Source organism: Astyanax mexicanus, chromosome 4 (genome assembly GCF_023375975.1).
Source record: "Astyanax mexicanus isolate ESR-SI-001 chromosome 4, AstMex3_surface, whole genome shotgun sequence".
In the NCBI taxonomy this organism is placed as follows: domain Eukaryota; kingdom Metazoa; phylum Chordata; class Actinopteri; order Characiformes; family Acestrorhamphidae; genus Astyanax; species Astyanax mexicanus.
In genome coordinates, this window is record NC_064411.1 from 33,148,083 (window position 1) to 33,171,299 (window position 23,217).

The following is a 23,217-nucleotide window of genomic DNA, read 5'->3' on the forward strand; positions in this document are numbered from 1 at the left end:
TAGTAAAAATGAAATTTTAATGTTTATTTTGGTGTATTCGTTTCTTTTGTCTCAGTCTACACATTTCCAGGTTTTACATATGGTGATATTTTAATGTCACTATTAGCTGAACTTATCATTTGAAAATTAAAAGGTTAAGAAAAGAAAGGGAAATGTTCTATTTCTGCACAAAGAGGCTAACGTTCACTCTTTGTTCTCCACAGATCAGACTAAAAACTCCAGCTATCATCTGATCACTGAGAAAATGACCTGGTATGAAGCTCAGAGTTACTGCAGGAAGAACTACACTGATCTGGTCAGCATTGAAAATCAGACCCAGAATGAAGATGTGAGGAAAGAAGGGATGAAGAGCAGTGATTTCTTCTGGATTGGTCTGCTGCATGATGACTGGGAGTGGGCTGATGGAGGAAGATCTGCTTACAGAAACTGGTTGGCGGGTTCCCCTCAAATAATACCAGGAAGAAATTGTGTACACTTAGAAGCAGGGAAATGGCAAACAGCCTCATGCATTATTATAGTGCCTGGTACTCTGTGCTACAAAGGTAAGCCCTGACCTCACAACAGTAAATGTTAATTTCAGCTAGAGGTCAGACTGTCTCTGGTCTCTCTTTTCTGTCTGTCAGCATCTGTTATTGACACTGATGATTATATGATCTAGAAAAGTGCTACAAACTAACAGGGATAGCCTATAATGTAAAAGTTTTTAGAATTTATTTATCTCACATTTACACATGACATCTCTTTTATTTCAAAACTGAACAGAACTACAGAACATTATCTTTGTCTTTTCTTCTACAGAACAAAGTCTTAACAGAACTTTTCATCTCATAGAGAAGAACCTGACTCTTATGGAGTGTAGCGGGAACTACACTAATCTGGTGACTATACATAACGAAAGTCAAAATGCTGAACTGATTAATCTTACCAACACTCTGCTACCTGCAAACAGTAAAGTCTGGATTGGTCTGAAGCGCAGTAGTTACAGTTTTAAATGGTCTAATGGTGATAATGTTAATAAATTCAAAAATCTGTCTGGAAGCTGTTGGAAAATGCCCTGCTGTGCTGCTATGATAACTAATGGCTCATGGATCAATATGTTGTGCACAGAGAAAAGAAACTTCATGTGTTATAAACAAGGTAAATACTATTTATTAACTATAGAGAAAAAACAATAGCTTAAAAAACTTAAGATAATTAACTTATCCCAGTCAGCTTATTCACTTATATTCACTTAAATGGTTTTCACAGTATTTTAGAATACAACCCAAGTTAATAATATCTCTGTTGTACCTTTGGAGAGGTGTGGACAGTAGCAGTGGGTAACAAGAGAAAAGAAAAGACAAAAAAGGGGGTCTCAAATCTTAAAAAAAAAAAAAACAGGATCTCAGAAAAAAGTAGATCTTAAAGCAAAAGGCTCACAAAAGAACACAGAGGTCTTAAAAGGAAGCCACACAAAAGAAAAGATCTTAAAAGAGGAAAAAATTATTAATGTGAGTAAATAAATAAATTAGCACATAAATAGCTAAAAAATATTAATTAATTAATGTGTTGAATGAGTGATTGATTAATTAATTAATTATTAAATAATAAAAACACTGATCTAGTCACTGATCTCTCCACAGATCAGACTGACCTCACCTTCAGCTATCACCTGATCACTGAGAATAAGACCTGGTATGAAGCTCAGAGTTACTGCAAGAATAGATTCACTGATCTGGTCAGCATCAGAGATCAGGAGCAGAATGAAAAAGTGAGGAAAGAAGGGATGAAGAGCAGCATTCTCTTCTGGATTGGTCTACTGCGTGATGACTGGCAGTGGGCTGATGGAGGAAGATCTGCTTACAGAAACTGGGGGGCTGGAGAACCTCGACCATCAACAACAACATCAGACTGTACACAGCTGAAAAATGGGACATGGCAAGCAGTGACATGCAGTAGTAATGTGGATGCTGTTATGTGCTACAGAGCTACAGAAAGTTGTAACAGAACTTTCCATCTCCTTGTGAAGAATATGAATCAGTCTGAAGCTCGAGCAGCTTGTAGAGAGAACTACACTGATCTGGCCACTGTGCACAATGATATAGAGAATGCTGAACTGATTAATCAGATCAACACATCTGATAAGCTGTCTGAAAAAAGTACAGTCTGGATTGGTCTTCAGCGCAGTAATTACAGTTTTAAATGGTCTAATGGTGATAATGATAATAAACTCAAGAATCTGTTTGGAAGCTGTTGGAAAATGCCCTGCTGTGCTGCTATGACGGCTGATGCATCATGGGACAATATAACGTGCACTGAGACAAGAAACTTCATGTGTTACAAACAAGGTAAATATTATTTATTTAACTCGTCTGAGCTGAGGCAAGAAACTTCCTGTGTTATAAACAGGGTAAATGCTTACTTACTTATTAACTTATCATATTCACTCACATGTTTTTCACAGTATTTGTGAATGAAAAACAAGTTACCAATATTTAAATTAGCCCTGTGCAAATTGGCTGTCCTGTATTTAAAATATAGTCCTTACTCAAACACTATGCATGATTTGTTTGAAGGTAAAAATAAATTGTCATATGCTGTATAGGTAAATTCACAGTCATGAAAATGTTAGGAAACCTCTTATTTTTTATTTAACCTAAATGTATAAGAAGGAAGCCTGTTTCACCAGTCACCAAAAGAGGTTCCTGTTCAGCAAACTGGCAAAGCTAGTAGGTCTGGGACATAAAAGTCCAAACCCCAGAATCCTCAGCCAAAATCTATGCTGACCAGGCTTAACTGTGTGACACATAAATATATTTACACATCTGCCTAACACATAACCGCATGCTGAGTTTTGCAGTTGCCGTATTTATTTTAGCAATGAGCTCTATTTATAGTGACAAAACTTTTTTTTTTTTATCTTTTTAGCATTTGAAACCAAAAAGATGTAAATAGTAAGTTTCTGAACAAAGAGGTTAATGTGTTCACTCTGTCCTCTTCACAGTTAACCTCACCTCACTCAGCTATCATCTGATCACCGATCCTTCTCAGACCTGGTATAAGGCTCAGAGTTACTGCAGGAAGATCTACACTGATCTGGTCAGCATCAGAGATCAGGAGCAGAATGAAGCAGTGAAGAAAGCAGGGATGAACAGCAGCACACCCTTCTGGATTGGTCTGCTGCATGATGACTGGGAGTGGGCTGATGGAGAACGCTCTGCTTACAGAAACTGGTGGGATGGACAACCTCGATCATCAACAACAACATCAAATTGTACACAGCTGAAAAATGGGAAATGGCAAGCAGTGCCATGCAGTAATGTTGTGGAGGCCATTATGTGCTACTAGGGCTGGTTTTAGTTTGCTATTTTAGGGTGGCTGGTAAGAAAAATAGGTGGGTAATGTGGTTGGTAAAGAGCTTTAATATAAGTATGTGATCTAAATATAAAAATGTAGAAAACCGTTAATACATTATCATAAACAAATATAACCGGCAGTGAAAAACAAAATCTACATGGAATAAAATGATCATAAACAAGGGACATCTCATATTAAGGTTCTACAAGATTTTACTTAATATATTTACAAATCATAATCATACAGGGACTAAACTGTCTGGGACGGGGTTAAACTTCTTTTAGTGAGAAATAAATTCATAATAATTATTGAGATTTCATTTTGCAAATGTTTAACTAATTGACTACAAGTTAAAATGGTCACAAACTATTTTTGAGGTAACTTTCCATTTAAAAAGTATTATCCAAAAAGTGTACATATAAATATCTGAGTGATCATCTGAATACTAATAATGTTGTTACATAATAATTAGCTGTATGAACATTTTTTGTTATTTAAACATTATGTGCACTGTTGTAGAAAAGAAAATGAAAGGTGGGTCAACACCCACCTCTCGTCTGGGGTACAACTCCCATGCGTGTTCGTTTGATAGAGAGAGTCAGACAGGTGGAGTGAAGTTGAAAGCAAACCAAGTATTTATTACAAAGTACTGGATCCAGGAGAACATACAAAACCAATTATTAGCTGTCCCAGTATAAGTTCTGACCCCCCTCTAATCTGACTCCATGTTTATACCCCAAATGACGTGAAACCTGCTGATGAGGCGTTGCTAAAATCATCTCATGTTAGTATGCATAATTTCACGTGTTAGTACTCCAGTTTCACAGGTCTGACCGGACCCCTAGTGTTTGGCCTTGACTGTATCCAGCCGGACAGTGTGGTATTGTTTTAAGAATTGACTGGGTCCAGTCAGACAGTGTGATATTGTTCCAGTAATTAGACAGTGCCGCCCTCCCTATGTGCGCGCGTCCTCCTCCCGCTTTGGTAGGTGAAGAACTTTGCACGCACAGAGAGAAAGGCCGCACTGTTCGTCCCGAAGCCTCCTTTGTATCAATTCAGTTCATACAGAGTGCACTAGCTGATGATTGATGGTCGTTAGTCAGAGACATGCAGTGAACGAAATGCTTCAAGCATGAGCTACACACGTCACACAATGGATTCCATATATTATATGTTAATGTGTTAAAAGCGCGTGGTTAGTCCGCCATATAATAGGTCCTATGTGTTAGTAAACGCCTTATGTATCATGTGGGTTAATTTGTCATAATAAGGTCGGTGTTAGTCAAATGCCTGATCAAACAATGTTTTACTATATATGTAAAGAATATATTGTGATTATTGGTTAATCTTCTATATAAATGCGTGTAAAATACACTGTGAGTAAAAATGATCAAATACAATGTGAGTATTGGTTAATGCATATAAAATACAAGGTTTCACACAATGATTATGTAATTATAGATACTAAGAAAAGTAATCATAATTGAAAGATATTTGTCAATACACTCAAGGTAAAATAAACAGTTACTCCTCAGCACCAAAGAAAGGTACAATAAGTGAAAGTAACACCAGGCACATTTTCATTTTATAAAATGTACATATGTTGGCTTTTATGTTTTACACTGTCAGTAAATGATATGTATAATAATAGTAAGGATAATGTGATTAAATAATAGCAATGATAAAAGGGGATGCACCTCCTGCTGGAAAACACTGAGGTAAAGACAGGATTACTGAGGTGAAATGATAAAGCTGCTTTAGAGATTTTGTTGCATATATTAAATATTTATTAATGACACTACATGTTTTTTTAATACTGACTAAGCTCTATTTACATTTGTTATATAATACATAGCTTATATTTTAGTAAACAAGCTGTGCTTATTAAATAGGACTAATTGGGGTATTATTTATTAATAAAAGCTGATGAGTGAGGGTAAGATGGCGGAACAAGCGTAGGAACAAGTATTTTTATGTGGTAAAACAGACTATATTATTATTGTATTTAAGTAATTTGTCTGGATCAATTTTAACCACAAATCCTCAGAAATAATTAACTTTTCCACCTACTGGACACAAAATGTTTGCTATGCACGCAGATGTGAACGCTATCAGGATTTTATCATTTCTCATGACGTCTCTGTACAAGCGTCTTCTCCCGATCCTCCAGTCTCCTGATTACTTTAGCTTTACTACGACTTTTTAGTCTTAAAATCCAGTAAAACCTTGATTTAGTTTTTAAATCATTTTTTTTTCTGCAACACATCGTGTAACAGCGTGTTAGCGTGTTTGCTATTTGAGTTAAAATCAGTAATGAGGAAAGTGCAGAGTATTCTCCAGCATTTGAACACATTAATGAGCCAAGCAGGTCTCTAACTGTAAACACAATAAAATGAGGTAAATGTTTGATGAAATGTTTGAGTGAAATAAGCTTGGTTATATTAATAAAAAACAGAGCTTCTGTACATTCAGTTGAACGTTAGCACCTGTTGCTAAAGCTAAAGGTTGTTGCTAAGCAGTTGTAGTTAGCATGTTTGCTAACAGAACCAAGACTTACCACTTAAATTACCCCTATCCCCTGTTTTCGAGTATAACCCTTCTTCTAGGAACATATGGTGAAGGGGTAAAATCTTCCCTTTAAGAATTAGGACAACCCTTAAACACCTGTTACAGATATAACTATAGCAGTGGAGCGCTAAAGCAACCTAGCTGCTGGTTAACTAGTTAACTTCAGGGCAGGTCTTTAGAAAGGGGGGAGATGGTTTATAAATTAGTTATTATTGTCCACTAGACAGTGGATGGGAACAGAGACTGGACAAAAGACTGTACAGGGAGCTGAGACTGGACAGGGGATGCAGACTGGACAAAGGACCGGACAGGGGGTCAGAATCTAGGCAGGGACGGGGACTGGACAGTGGACTGGATAAAAGACTGGACAGAAGACAATTCCTCTGTGACTGGCGCTGAAATTAGCTTTGATTAGTTTTTATTTTTTATTGCGTTCCGCCTTAAATGCTGCAGCCCCTGTCCTCTGTTGCACCATTTAAGGTGGAATGGAAAAGTTAGCTAGCTGGCTAACCACTGAGACAAACTACTAACGTTAGCAATCTTTTTTATGCTTGTTATGAAGAATTTGGCCACAGAACATTGAAACTACACATAATTCTATGGTACTATAGTGCTAATCGTCACTTTTAACAAGGAAAAAACTTTACATTTGTGGGATTTTTTTTGTTTGCTTGTTCCGCCATCTTACCTTCACTCATCAGCTTTTATTAATAAACAAAACCCCAAACAGTCCTGTTTAATAAACACAGACTGTAAAAAACATTAAAACAAAAAATTATCTTTTAATCAAATTCAAGGTATATATTAAATAACAAATATAAATAGAGCTTATTCAGTATTAAAAAAAAACATGTAGTGTCATTAATAAATATTTTATTTATGCAACAAAATATCTCTAAAGGTTTCAACTTTATCATTTCATCTCAGTTATCCCTTTTTTACCTTAGGGTTTTCTACCAGGAGGTGCATCCCTTTTTATAATAAATATTATATATCACATTATTCTTACTGTTATACATCTATTTTACTGACAGTGTAAAGCATAGAAGCCAACATATGTGTAATTATAAAAGTAATGTATAAAATTAATATGCTAAGCAAAGTTTAATCAATACAGCCAGTTTTGTGAAAGTGGCAGTGAGATTTTACAACTAAATACAAAAAATTATTATTTTTGTTTTCTTATTTAAAAAAAAACAACTTAATTTTCCCTAAGTTGCATATTTACTCCTTACAGTTTTACAAAATAGAAGAATGACAAGTCTTTAAAGTAGTTTTATAGCATTTTTATTATTTTATTAGTCCAATCTTGTCCATTTTTGTCCAATCTTGTCCATCTCCTGGTCTTCATCCTCTCTTCTCCTTCTACTGGCTGGATAGTTGAATCTATAAACACACACACGATTAAATTATAAAGTTTAGCTCTGGTATTAGACAAATATACTTCAAATTCAGTACAACAGAAATTATCATCATCGTGGCTCGTTAGCTACCTTTTTCATAAAACTAAATATTTAGATATTCAGCCAGATTCAAGTTATTATTTATAAATGTGTTTTACGACAGTCTTTTACCTCAGATTAGTTTATTATACAGGCTGATAAGAACCAAATTAACCCTGTCTTAGCTAAGCAGCACGGTTAGCAACACAGAGGGCTGTAGTGCATGAGTAAATACTGGTGTTTTTTAGCTGCATCAAAAAAAATCTCTTTATTTTCGTGTCTAACCCTCTTTACTAATCACTGAGCAGCGTTAGCACTGTGTTACTGAGAGTAGTTCTAAATAAATTACAAAGCTCTAAATAATAAACTCTTAGACTTAAAACTCTCAATTTTAACCTGCGCCGCTTAGGCCTACTGCTATCCCTCAGTGCCGCGGTGCTCCAATGGGATTCTGGGATATATTAACAGGTGGAGTGTGCTGGGCTTGCATACTTTAAAGTCTCTCCTGGTGCAGTATGTCATGTCTTTTTAGTTGGTGCAAGATGATTGGATAAGTGGCCTGCCAGTCAGAAGCCTAAGTAGTAGGTAGGGCTAGGACCTGCTTTGGGAAAGCAGTCATTGTAAGTAAAATTAGGTTTTTACATACATAAGAACACAGGTAATGGCATATAATTTATGTAGTTACAGTGATATAATTGTAAAGCAGTGGAGCAGCATGTTTTTAGTAATGTTATCTTAGGTAGACAGTATTGATTGAATTTTGCTTGTTGAGCTGTGTTGTTACAAAGCAGATACTGGTGCAGTACTGGTGCAGTATTCAATTTTCCTCTCTTTTTTACTAATTCTATGCAAATGTTTCGCGTCTGTGGGACTTTTTCCTGGAAGCATTTGCATATAGTTTCCTCATCAGTGAATTTGCTTTTTATTATGACCTGGTCTAGAAGTCACGCCACAACAGGAAGTTAGAGTGGGCTCTCTCCCCAGATCCTCTGCCAGACCAAGCGCCGGATACTGTGCAAATGTAAAATGTATGGATTAGCATTATTTTTTTGACAAGTGATAGGGAATACAACTCCCTGCCACCAAAACAGGAGAAAAGATTAGACAAATCCAAATGGCATTATGTAACAATTCAGAGGCAAGATGCAAATACAGATTACAAAACAAAAAAATAAGAACAAAAACTGAGCCAAAGAAACAAACACTGACATAAAAAAATGAAGACTAACAAGGTCTATCAAAGAACACAACAGGGTCAAACAAAAAGCACAACCACATGGAGTATTTATACACAAGCACAAACAAGGGACACCTGGAGAAGTAACGAGGGGCGGGGTTACAAATGAGGCAGGCAGGGCTAGTGCAGAGACAGGGTAATAAAAAACAAGGCCATGTGCTTACAGAACACATGGCTAGTAACACAAGACAGAAAAACAGAGGACAGGAGCACACAGGATCAAAAGAGGGAAATACAAGACAGGCACAGGCTAAGGTGTGACATTACTCCCCCTTCAAAAGAGGGTTATCAGAGGACAGGACAAGAGAAGGAACTAAGAGGGAGGAACACAGGACAAAACAGGTGATCGGACTATGGACTATGGATATAAGGGGTGACTAGACAGTGGATGGGAACAGAGACTGGACAAAAGACTGTACAGGGAGCTGAGACTGGACAGGGGATGCAGACTGGACAAAGGACCGGACAGGGGGTCAGACTCTAGGCAGGGACGGGGACTGGACAGTGGACTGGATAAAAGACTGGACAGAAGACAGGAACAGGGACTGGACAGAAGACGAGAATGGGAACTAGAGAGAAGACAGGGCAGAACTGGACAGAGGAAGTTACCTGACTGACACGAACACAGTGACGGGGACAGGAATGGAAACACAAACAGCAATAGGTACAGGGACACAGACAGTACCAGGAACTGGAATAGAAACAGGTATGAATACAAACGTGGTAAGAACCCAGGACTGGCAAAAGTCTTGAGGGGCCGGTGTGGGCACAGTTCTGGGGATTGGTGCTGGCGACCTTGGGGCAGGTCTGGTCTGGTGGCACGTGACCTGGGGGCTGGTCTGGAGGCACGTGACCTGGGGGCTGGTCTAGAGGCATGTGACCTGGGGGCTGGTCTAGAGGCACGTGACCTGGGGGCTGGTCTGGAGGCACGTGACCTGGGGGCTGGACTGGAGGCACGTGACCTGGGGGCTGGTCTAGAGGCACGTGACCTGGGGGCTGGTCTAGAGGCACGTGACCTGGGGGCTGGTCTGGAGGCACGTGACCTGGGGGCTGGTCTAGAGGCACGTGACTTGGGGGCTGGACTAGAGGCACGTGACCTGGGGGCTGGTCTGGAGGCACGTGACCTGGGGGCTGGTCTAGAGGCACGTGACCTGGGGGCTGGTCTGGAGGCACGTGACCTGGGGATGGTCTAGGAGGAAATCACAGGGAGGTGTTCATAGTTCTGGGTGTGGGTACAAGATCAAGGGAGCGACAGGAGTCGCTGGCACTGGAGCAGGAGCTGTGGGTACCACACTGTGTATGGGGATGGGTAGTATGACTAGTTAAAGATGTTGCACATTAATGTAGTGATGTACATGTGATAAAAGACTGAATATAACTATATAGGAATGTAATAATGGCTTATTATTGTATATCGTTGCATGTAGGGATGTATAGCATGTTAAGGATTGTATATAATTCTGTATAGGGATGTAAAACTGGTTAAAATGGGGCCATTTGCTGTATAGCAAATCGTTCATAATTGTGAGTGTATATGTATAAGTATCAGTATATATAATTTACCACAGATAAAATGTGAAGAAAGTAGATATTTTCTGCCCATCTTTGCTCTTTAAAGACTCAGTCCTTACAAGAAGAATGGCGACTTAGGACATCCTTCCATCTACATTATATATTATCATGAAAAGTTTCAGGAAGTGTGGAAATCTCTGTGTGCACGAGACAAGAGCGATGGTCAATACTGGATGCTGGTGATATTTGGGACCCCAGGCAGCACTGAATTAAAAAGGCATGACTCTGCCTGTGTTCAGAAACACTACCAGAATCATTACCTGTGAACACAGTAAGTAAGTGCAATCTACAAAAACAGTATTAGGAAGGATGCCCAAAAATAACAGTTACATTTTCAGATAAGCTGAGAACTTGTTTGACTGGTTCTCCAGTCTCCAACCATGGAAACAGATGCAGCAGCCCTACGTCAGAGTGTTTCTGTGTTTATTAGAACATTTGTTTATCAGCTCCTGCCCACACAGGGTCTGACCTTACACTGACGTTTTTATGATGAGCGTCATCCTTGTGTTTCAAACATTTCCACCTCATTCAGCAACGAGAACTTCAGCGGGTAAGATCTTTCTCACTACATGATCTCAACTGGGCTGGATTCCTCAAAACATCTCAGCACAAAGATGATTCTTAGAGAGTAGAACGAGCATCACACGGTACACTCTCTCTACTATCTCTCAGGATGATCCTGATGCTGAGATGCTTTTGAAAAACTTGGTCCTGATCTGTTGTTGTTGTTGTTGTTGTTTTTTACATTATTTGATAGTGTTTAATTATGTAGCTGTGTGTTAATTGGATTACTTTTTTTCATACCTCAGAACTTGTGGGAGTTTTTGGTGTTGTCATGGCTACCGTCCCATTCCTCTTTCTACTTCTCCTCCTCCTCCTCCTCCCAGGTACATATATAATCATCTATTGGGTTTTTAATTATAATCCAAAACAAGGAACATAGGAGATATTTAATATATTTCCTACTTAAAAATTCAGCTGTTTTTAAAAGGTTTAAGCTGTTTTTTTGATGTTCATGTGTTTAATCAGCTTTTTACCAGCATAGTGTATGTTGCATTTAATTCTGGTCATCTATTAATCAGGTTGACCAGTGTGGCCTTGCTGGTTATGCTGGTCAAACAGTGAGTTCATGCTGGTCAAGCTTGGTTATACTGGTTAATTAGCTTGTTCAGGTTAAGAAATCACAAAAGGTATATCTTTAAGATGGGAAATGTAATTATGCAATTCTAGAACAACATATACATTTAAAAAAAACAACAACAATAACAATGAGATATAAAATCATATATAATGTAAAGATAAAGATAGAATATTTAAAATATGCGAATAAAACTAAAGCAGAGATGTCAAATAAGACATAAGATAAAATATATACAGTAATAATATAACTAAGAACTCAAATTGAACATATATATAATATAATAAAATATATACACTAAATTGACAGAATATAGAAAGAAGAATATAATAGTGTGCAAAGTAGAAATGAGTAGTTACTGTAAAAAAAGTGCCAAATGTGAGATAATAAATGTGCAGCAGAATGCTGTGCAACAAGTATAATATTTGTATTGATAATTTTAATATTTAGTAAAAAAAAATCTTCATAAATTATATATCTAATATGTATCTAGTTGTAAATAAATTCCACATATTTTTCCCTGGATATGTAAGGTTAGACTTTCTGTCATTAGGTGATTAAAGTGTTTATAAAAGTTTGCTTTAGAGTTTAATCTTCAGTTTATCTGTTTTTAATAAGTTTCATATTTAACAAGTCAGTTATTCTGTTACTGTCAAGCAGCATCAGATTGAATATTAATGCTGGTAAAATTCAGATACAAGAACTAAACAGCAGAATGTAAATCAGCGCCCCCTGGTGGATCAGAGGGAGCATAAACTGATTCATTTTTCATGTGACTGAATATCTTCAATATTAAATATGAATTAATAAACTCCAGTAGACAGCGCTCTCACTACTGACTAATTATTTTAAATATTAATCAATTGGTTTATTTTATTTTTTAGGAAAAAAAGATAAATGTAATGTACAGTAGCTGAGCAATAGGAACAAGCTAAACTGGTTCCCACCCAACAATATGTTATCCCAGGTGATCGCTGTGACCTTACTTAGTAGTTGTTAAGGTGTTGCTAGGTGGTTGCTATCCCATGTGGTTGCTAAGGTGTTCCAATGTTGCTAAGTGGTTGTTAGCTTGTTTCTATGCTGTTGCTAGGCTGTTGCTATGGTATTCAAGATAGTTGAATACCAAGATGGTTGCTACAATGTTGCGAAGTTGTTCCTAGCTGGTTGCTATTGTGTTGCTTGGTGGTCGCTAAGGTGTTGCTAGCTGGTTTCTATGCTGTTGCTAATCTGTTGCTATGGTATCCAAGACAGTTGCTGTGGTGTTACTGAGTGGTTGCTAGGCTATGCAAGGTGATTGCTACAATGTTGCTAAGTTGTTCCTAACTCATTGCTATTGTTTTGCTGAATGGATGCTAAGGTGTTCCTATGTTGCTAAGTGGTTTCTAGCTGGTTTCTCTGCTGTTGCTGTGGTATACAAGATGGTTGCTATGGTGTCACAGAGCTTGCTAAGGTATGCAATATGGTTGCTACAATATTGCTACGTTGTTTCTAGCTGGTTGCTATTGTGTTGTTAGGTGGTTGATGTGGTATCCAATATGGTGTTTTTATGTTAATAAGTGATTACTATCTGGTTTCTATGCTGTTGCTAGGCTGCTGCTATGGTATCCAAGATGGTTGCTGGGGTGCTACTGAGTGGTTGCTAGGTAGTTGCTATGCTGCTAAGTGGATTCTAGCTGGTTTCTCGGCTGTTGCTGTGGTATAAAAGACTTTTGTTGTGGTGTCTCAGAGAGGTTGCTAGGGTATGCAAGATGGTTGCTACAATATTGCTATGTTGTTTCTAGCTGGTTGCTATTGTGTTGTTAGGTGGTTGCTGTGGTATCCAATATGGTTGCTATTTATGTTGCTAAGTGGTTTCAAGCTGTTGCATGGATGTTACTCCATGCTAATTGGTTCATTGCCAAATTTTGACAGATTACTGAGTGTTTCCAGTCGTGTTTCAAGTGCTTTCTAGGTGTTGTTGAAAATGCTTGTGAGTGAATGGGAGGAACGAGGGATGAAAAAACAGCAAATAGTTGAGTTCATTGATTTGCAACAATAAATATTTATTAGTCCATTTTTAATGAGCTGTAAAATGTTTGTGTGTAAAGATTTAGACACATCTACTCGTGTTTATTTGTGTTCTGCTTCATTAACTACAGAACTTTTCTCCACAGTCTTTTCTCCTGCAGAACAAAGTCCTCTCAGAACTTTTCATCTCATTGAGAAGAACCCAGAACTCAAGAATCAACCTGAAGCTCGAGCAGCTTGTAGAGAGAACTACACTGATCTGGTCACTGTGTGCAGTGAAGAAGAGAACGCTGCACTGATTAATCTGATCAACACTGAACTGAATAACACTCTGCCTGCAGACAGAAGAGCCTGGATTGGTCTTCAGCGCAGTCAGTTCAGTTCTAAATGGTCTAATGGTGATGAAGTTACATTCAGTGCTCTGACTGGAAGCTGTGGGCCAAAGCCCTGCTGTGCTGCTATGAAGACTGATGCATCCTGGGACAATATAACGTGCACAGAGAAAAGAAACTTCATGTGTTATAAACAAGGTAAATACTGTTTATTAACTATTGAGCTTCAGATTTGAAAGGTCATCTTTATTCTTGTTACTGTTTTCACACAACCATTTACCACAATTTCTTTATACCTTATTATTAAATAATATATTTTTATCCTGTTATATATGCTGAATGTGTGTAAATCATCTATGTTCTTATTGGCTGCTTTGTATTTAGGAAGTTGTGCTACTTAGACACTATGTATGAGTTCAACTAAATGTACTTTAATGTTTGTATACTGTATATTATACTTTATATATGGTGTAACACTTTCAGCTGAAAATCCATGTATAAACGTAAGATGTAAAGTGAAATAATAGAACTACTTCACTACTGTACTTAAGTACTAAAAGGCTGTGTCTGTATCTACTGGAGTATTATTTTTATTCGTACTTCCACTTTTACTTCACTGCATATTTTCCATGAGTGTAATACTTTTACTCTGATACATGGTTTATGTGCTGCACTGTTAATCGTTTTATAGAAACTAGTATAAAAATGTTCAGAGCGGTCGATGCTCTGCACTGTCACTGGGTTTGATAAAGCTGTTCATCATTGAGTGAATCAAGTGATTAATCTAATCTTATAAAAGATGGTGCTGCTCCCATTCTGCCTTACACACTGAGTACTACTACTTTCAGTACTTCAGTACTATATTTTACAAATAAACTACTTAAACAATACCTAAATACAAAAAATGTTGAATACTTTAGTTCTTCCATTAAGTGTAGAGCTTAAAGAACACTTCAACTTCTACTTAAGTCACTTTTTTTTGATAAAGCACTTATAATGAGCACTGATAATCAGATTAACTACAGCAGTTCTCTGTGAATGATTGTGATTAATCTTATCAGGATCAATCATCTTACAATGTGTGTGTGCTAAAATGTCACTAGCCATGTTAAAAGGTTGAATTACAGGAGAATTTTGTGTTCAAACTTGGTAACTTACTAATTTGCATAACAAAAATGAAAGTGTAAATTTTCCAGATTATTGGCGTGCATTAACACATTAATGTTTAATATTTAATAAAAGCACTACACATTTAAAGAAAAGTGTATAAAAGTTATTCTACAGTAAACTCTATTTCTAGATAAGATTTGATCTTTCAGTTTCTTTGTTGTCTGTTAGGGCATAAAGGGGGTTGTTGCTGTTATACAGTGACTTGCAAAAGTATTCATAATGTTGTGGAACTTGGTGGTTTTGAAGTGGAAGAATAATGCTGAATGCGTCAGGATAGAAGAGAGTAACAAAGTTTTATTGAAGTCAGACAGTGTTGCGTACACCAAGAATCTGCTCACCCAGCTAACCCGCTCATTCCTGTTTATACTCTCTCTCAGCCCCTCACCCCGATCCATGTTGCACGTGGTGTACGTGACTAAAACTCTGGATCCCTGCTGTCTTGAACCTCCCCATTACCAGCACCCAGTATTCGTACAAAAACCAGATGTTACTCTTTACCCAATCTCAAACACTTTAACATTATGAATCATTTAATACCACGGTATTCCATTACAATACTTGAACTTTTTCACATTTTGTCACCTTACAACCACAAACTTAAATGTATTTTATTGAGATTTAAAGTAATAGACTAACAAAAAATAGCGAAAATTGTGAAGTGGAATGAAAATATTATTTAATCAAATAAAAATCTGAAAAGTGTGATGTGCTAAAGTTTTCAGCCCCCTTTTACTTGCAAATACAACTGCAATCTTTTGGGGTTTGTCTCTACCAGCTTTGCACATCTGGAAACTGAGATTTTTACTCATTCTTCTTTATAAAACAGCTCAAGATCAGCCAGGTTGGAAGGAGAGCGTCTGTGAACAGCAATTTACATGTCTTGCTACAGAAGCTCAGTGGTATTTAGGTCAGGACTTTGACTGGGTGATTCTAACACATGAATATTCTTTGATATAAACCATTCCACTGTAGCTCTGGCTGTATGTTTAGGGTCATTGTCTTGAAGCTCTCTCTTGAATCCAGTCTCAAGTCTTTTGTAGCCTCCACCAGGTTTTCTTCCAGGATTATCCTGTATTAAGCCCATCTATCTTCTCATCAACTCTGACCAGCTTTCCTGTCCCTGCTGAAGAAAAGCATCCCACAGCATGATGCTGCCACCACCATGTTTCACTTTGGTCATGGTGTGTTCAGGATGATGATCAGTATTATTTTTCAACTTTGGTCTCATCTGACCACAGCACCTTATTCCACATGTTTGCTGTACAAACAGCACTTCTTATGTCTTTCTTTTAACACTGGCTTTCTTCTTGACACTCCTACATAAAGGACAGATTTGTGGAGTGCAGAACTTCTATTTGTTTTGTGGACAGATTCTCCTACTTAAGCTGTGGATTTCTGCAGCTCCTCCAGAGTGACCATGGGCCTCTTGGCTGCTTGTCTGACCAGTGCTCTCTTTGCTCGATCTGTTGATTTGGCTGGGCGGCCATGTCTTGGTAGGTTTACAGTTGTAGAAATACATTTTCCATTTTTGGATGATGGATTGTATAGTGCGCTTTGGGATGCTTAAAGCTTAGGATATATTTTTATAACCTAACCCTGCTTTAAACTTCTTCACAACTTTATCTCTGACCTGTCTGGTGAGTTTCTTGGTCTTCATGAAGCTGTTTGTTCATGGATACAAACCACTGAGGCCTTCACAGAACAGCTATGGTTATACTAAGACTTAATTACACACAGTAGGACTCTATTAACTAATTTAGTGACTTCTGAAGGCAGGCAATTGACTTCACTGGACTTTAATTAGGGGGTTCAGAGTAAAAGGTGCTGAATACTTTTGCACATCACGCGTTTCAGACTTTTATTTTAAAATGAATTGAAAACAATGTATCATTTTCATTTCACTTCACAATTATGTGCTACTTTGTGTTGGTTCATCACTTAAAATCTCTATATAATACATTTAAGTTTGTGGTTGTAAGGTGACAAAATGTGAAAATGTTTAAGGGGTATGAATACTTTTGCAAGTCCTTCTTCATGACATCAGAAACTCAGAGATAGAACAAAATTAAACTGAAATGTTGTTCTGTGAGTTTCTTTTCTCTCATTGGACGCTGATGACCAAAATCTCAAAGAGTTTCTGCAGAAAAGAGCTAAATGTGTTCAATCTTTTCTCTCCACAGATCAGACTGACCTCATCTTCAGCTATCACCTGATCACTGAGAATAAGACCTGGTATGAAGCTCAGAGTTACTGCAGGAAGAACTACACTGATCTGGTCAGCATCAGAGATCAGGAGCAGAATGAAGCAGTGAAGATAGCAGGGATGAAGAGCAGTGATTCCTTCTGGATTGGTCTGCTGTATGATGACTGGGAGTGGGCTGATGGAGGAAGATCTGCTTACAGAAACTGGGACACTATTTACCCTCGATCATCAACATTAACAAACTGTACACAGCTGACTGCGAATGGAAAATGGCAAACAGTGTCTTGCAGTAATACTGTGCCTGCTGTTCTGTGCTACAACAGTAAGTCCTGACTTCACTCTCTATAACTCTCTCAGCAGTGTTCAGTATCATCTATATAACACACTGTATATAAATCAGAGTGTCTCTGCTCTCACTCTAAAACACGCTCTGTACTCTCTCTATCAGCATCTGTTAATGTCGGTGATGACCAAATGACCGGGATGAGCAGCACTCTGAACTACTGTAAGAAAGGTAACAGGACTGACTTTTATTGAATATTAAGTATTAAAGAACAACCTCAACTTAATAAGCAATTTTAATCTATTACCATTCATTTCTTTTTATATAACCAGGGTACCCTTAAAAATATTCTTAAAAATGGCTTAAATGTCTCAAATCAATTCCCCTAAGACCTTAAAAATACCACGACAGTAAATACAAATTTGGTTTTATTTTTGTGCACTGTTTAGTTAGATTACCCCAGTTTTGTACTGGAACCCGTTTTCAAATCTCATTAATGGCGCTTTGTCATTTTCTTATTGTGAAAGTGGTGGTAATTCTGTGTGTTAATTGTTACGGTTGTGGTAGGTGTTGGATACAAGTGTACAGCAGATAGAAAGAATTATTTTTAATTCTATATGTTTATAGTGAACGTATTTATGTGCATATATAGTAATTAATTTTATTACTTATAAATTACTTATACTTATACATATCAATATGGTCTATTATTTATTTTGACACTTCTATTATTAGTTAAATATATTATTTGAATCAAAGTGTTTCGATACACTGTTTTGAAGTCTGTATCAAAACGAAAAAGCCACATGACTGCACAAAAACAGACTTAATTATGGCACACAGTTTCGAAACGTTTAAATCTTTTCTCGAGTTTGGGTAGTAATAAAGTGAAAGCAGCAGATCTGAGATTAGAGCTGAGATATATGAGAGTTTAAAAATGTAATCTCTGATCTCAGAACTGTTTGTTGTAAACATGACCCAAGACAACACAGTCACATTTTGAAAGGGATCAATTTGATTAGATCTCCCAAAAAACACACTTTTGTCATCAGTAGGTTTGGCTGGAGTTTATATAGGGTGCTGCACAGGTGCAGCTGGTTGATAATGATCACCGCCAGGAATTGTGGGACTTGGCGTTTTTAGCCCCAGAGGTGTGTCTCAATTCGGGCTGCATCCTTCGAAGGACTCATTTGAAGGCTGATTACGTCACCGCGGTGCGACTAGCCTACTTTTCCTCGGAAACGATGGATGCACATGGTGTATCCTATAGTAGCCTATAGTATCCCAAGATTCATTGCTCGCCGGCCTATTTCAGCACGAAAAGGGCGGAGTCAGCAGAGGAGTCTGTATTATGTAGTTTATATATATATATATATATATATATATATATATATATATATATATATATATATATATAAACTAAATAATACTTTATTCTAATTTCTTCTTTTTTTCCCAACTTCATTTCAAACACCCTTTTATTTGTTTATGTTCAGTTTCAGCCCCTGAATTGGGACACACTGCAAGTCTACCATTTCTTCTCCTGTGTCTACCTGCTCCCTGCTGGAAGTCCAATTAAAATGTCTTAAAATGTAATTTTACCTGCAGATCCCCTGTGTAACACTTTAATTTCTGTTCCGCTTCATTAACTACAGAACGTTTCTCCACAGTCTTTTCTCCTGCAGAACAAAGAAATTCTCTCACAACTTTCCATCTCATAGAGAAGAACCTGACTCAGTCTGAAGCTCGAGCAGCTTGTAGAGAGAACTACACTGATCTGGTCACTGTGTATAATGATGAAGACATCACTGCACTGATCAGACTGACTGGAATCGGCTCTGCATGGACTGGTCTGTACAGGAATCAGTCCAGTGTAAAATGGTCTAATGGTGATGACGTTACATTCAGTGCTGCAACTGGAGACTGTGGCTCATTGCCCTGCTGTTCTGTTATGAAGGCTGATGGATTATGGGAAAATCTTCAGTGTACAGAAACAAGAAACTTCATGTGTTACAAACAAGGTAAATACTGTTTATTAATTATTTAGATTTCTGCTGTATGCGATGAATTGTTAGCTTGCTTCAGCTACAGAACATACATTATCAAATTACTGTGCCTTTAAGAGTCTCGTAGTTTAAAAAATACCGGAAGATTTTTTTATGATTTTAAATGTGTATCATATTTCTAAGATTTCCAGCTACACTGAAAAAGTATTTTCACAGCTTAATCTTTTCCTGACATGTTTACGTTCATTCTCTTACAGCTACTCGAAAGGGTGGACTTTTAAAAATATCTTAATTCTTAAATTAAATTTAAACACAGACTACTTTATTACATAACTTGTTGGCTTTATAAATATGCATAAATAACAGCTTATTTTTGGGAAAAAATGTTTGTACATTTATTTAAAAAAAAGAACAACTATTGACAATTTTCATTAAAAACAAAATGGATGCAATTGTACATTAAACCACAGAATAAAATATCTGTTATTGTGGTGCTTGGAATACTGTATAATTGATTAAAAACAAATATTGCTAAATTGATCGTTTAAAAGGTTTTTCTGTTTTAAGTAATGTGTGATTTTTAACCATAAAAATGGTATTTGATAAAATCGTGGTTTATGGTGACTTTGATTTTTTCCGAAGATTTAGGTTTTCAAAAAATATTTTAATTGCAGTGATTTTTTTTACCACTACAGGGTGGACAGCCTAAACTTTACCTCAGCTAAGCATAATAATGATAATTATTATTATTTAATTAATATTATTATTTGCTGAACATGCAGCAGCAAGCATCTTCAGTCCAAAAATAAGACATTGAGAAGGTAGTAATTTCACTGATCTTAAAGGATGTTGAAAGCTGTTTTCTTAAAGGGGCGGGGTTATCCCAGCAGGGACAAGAAATTCTCGGACATGTTTAAGTATTTTGATATATTTTTTTGAAAAATAGTTAAACATGAGAAACGTATTTAAAAAAACATCTTTAGCTTAAAATAATAAACCTGGCAAAAAACCTATCCCCACATCAAAGGAAACTGTATCAAATGTATACAAAGTACTTAATAATAAGGGTTAACAATCTTATATATTTGTAATAATGAATTAATGTGTTAACTCAGAGTAAACTTTGAAAAATGAATTTTTCTATGTATGAAATTTTATCAGCAATGCTGCGACAGAACAGACTCACTGTATTGATATTGTGACACAAATACATTCAACACAACATTTAGATCATAAACTCCATCTACATGATATTAAATACTAATTTTGGTTCATGATAAGAGGTGTTTAATTGATGATCACAGTGATTTTATTCTTACCTTTTACAGGTCAGACTGACCTTACCTTCAGCTATCACCTGATCACTGATCAGTCTCTGACCTGGTATGAAGCTCAGAGTTACTGCAGGAAGAACTACACTGATCTGGTCAGCATCAGAGATCAGGAGCAGAATGAAGCAGTGAAGATAGCAGGGATGAAGATAAGAGATCCATTCTGGATTGGTCTGCTGCGTGATGACTGGAAGTGGGCTGATGGAGGAAGATCTGCTTACAGAAACTGGTGGGACGATCACCCTAAATCTTCTCCAGCAGACTGTGTGAAACTGGTATCAGGAAAAATGTATTCAGTACCGTGCAGTAATACTGGATCTGCTCTGTGCTACAGCAGTAAGTCCTGACTTCTTCTATTGATCTGTTTCTTCTATTGATCTGTTTCTTCTATTTCAGTCTAAAACATGCTTTTCTGTTTGTGTTCATGTGTCTCTATCAGTGCATGTTAGTGATGTTAGTGAACAAGTCCATGTTAGTGATGACACCATGAGCTGGGAGAACGTTCTGGACTACTGTAAGAAAGATAACAGGGATGGACTTCTGCGCATCGAGTCTGATCTGGAGCAGGAACAGCTGGAGTCTGAGCTCAGGAGGAGGGGTGTCTCTGGGCCGATGTGGGTGGGGCTTGGACAGAAGCGAATCACTGAGCTGCTGAAGTTGTCTAGTAGACTGTCTTTGGGTCCCTGGACCAAGTGGTCTGGAGAGCGCCCACCGCCTTCCAGCTGTGGTGCCCCGAACCCTGTGGAGAAATCATTCAATGTGAAGACGAGCGTCTCTAAACTCAGAGCCGTCTGTCGACTTAAACAAACTTAACAGTTTAGTGTTTCTCTGACTCTTCGATTTCTTTCAGGAAGAGTTTCATCATAATAAACGCTCATCCTAATCAAGCAGTTAAGCAGATAAACACTAAAATGTGCAGAAATTCAAAATTTCAAAATGTTATGCAAGTGATATTTCACTCAGATTTTAACTAAATAGTCCATGTAAATAACAGTAAATATAATTTTAAGTCATGACCCGTTAAGTTTAATCCAATTTTATTAAACAAACCTCTGCCCCCTCCTTGCTGATGTCACGGCCTTGTTGGGACGTGGTGGCCATCCATCATCTGGACCATCCAGGGTTACACAGCATTTATCAGTAAACAAGACTGTTTGGAAATTAGTCTTTATGTATGTCTGGGCCCACTGCAACCATTTCTGCTTGTGAGCTCTGGTTAGGGGCGGCAGAATAGTAGATTTATACACAACTGCATCGCAAGACTCCAGAGGCACCAGCAGCTTCAAATACCTGTTTGCTGGTTTGTAACGGCATTTTAGCAGCTGCTGTCTTAATCAGATTAATTTATCTATCAGAAACCTTCCTCATTTTGCCTTTATCTGCACAAACTGAGTTTTTTTTATTACTATCATTGGGAGGTTTGCTTAATAAAATTGGATTGATACTTAACGGACCATGACTTATAAAATAATAAATAATACTGACTGTCACTTGCTACACACTTCAGTTACTGTATATATATATTTTTTTACAATGCTTGAGCTTTTCTTTACCATAAGGTTTTGGTATAAAGGGTGATTTTTATCAAGTAATATTTCTACTGCATTTCTACATATTTTATTTGAGAGGAAATCTTGTAATGTGTTGCTGTGTAATTTCTAAACATTGAACATTTACTACCAATAAAAAGAAACAAAATGTTTTTTTGTTTTTATTAATGTATTGTGTAAAATGTGTAGCACTGTTGTTTTCTAAGATTTTACATTAGATTAAATTATTTAACAGTAATTGAAAAAAATCAGCTATCAGTTAATCAGTAGCTGATAAGCTGTATTATTAAAACAGTACAGACAATCTTAAGTCTCCCCCTGGTGGTATAAAGATGAAATTTAGATCATTTACAAACGTCCCATTAACATTGCACAACGGATCTTAACAGATTCTAAACGTCACACATCACACACATCCCTTACAGCGGTTCTAGGTTTAAAGCTTCACTTTTTACTATTTCACAGCCATTACAACTCATAGCTTCTATGAGACTTGCAAAAGTATTCAGCCTCTCCATATCAATACCTAGTACTGCCAACTTACACTGTAATTACATCTGCAGTACAAGTCTTTTGGGATGTAGCTCTACCAGCTTTGTGCATCTAGAGACTCAGATATTTGAACACTCCTTTTTACAAAACAGCTCAAGATCAGCCAGGTTGGATGGAGAGCGTCTCTGAACAGCAATTTTCATGTTTTGCCACAGAAGCTGAGTGGGATTTAGGTCAGGACTTTGACTGATCCATTCTAACACATTAATATTATTTGATTTAAATCATTCCACTGTAGCTCTGGCTATATGTTTAGGGTCATTGTCTTGCTGGAAGGTGAATCCTCTTCCCAGTCTCAAGTATTCTGCAGCCTTCAACAGGTTTTCTTTCAGGATTGACCTGTATTAACTTTTCCACCACACATACCGCTTTGCATTTAGGCCAAAAAAAAAAAAAACTTTTTCCATTTTTGGATGGAGGATTGAACAGTGCTTCTTGGGATGCTTAAAAATTGCAACTGTGTCACTTGTCGCTCTGCCACTTTGGTACA

At 37.2% G+C, this 23,217-nt stretch overlaps 1 protein-coding gene across 1 annotated transcript; it reads left to right on the forward strand.

The window, feature by feature from the left end:
- Nucleotides 1-10,535: 10,535 nt before the first annotated feature.
- Nucleotides 10,536-22,302, forward strand: LOC111194569 (lymphocyte antigen 75-like). Its single transcript, XM_049479003.1, has 7 exons — nt 10,536-10,560; nt 13,462-13,671; nt 16,983-17,327; nt 17,454-17,519; nt 18,959-19,309; nt 20,623-20,961; nt 21,065-22,302. Exons 1-7 carry the CDS (start codon nt 10,536-10,538, stop codon nt 21,436-21,438), a joined length of 1,710 nt encoding a protein of 569 aa, XP_049334960.1. The 3' UTR covers nt 21,439-22,302.
- Nucleotides 22,303-23,217: the final 915 nt, after the last annotated feature.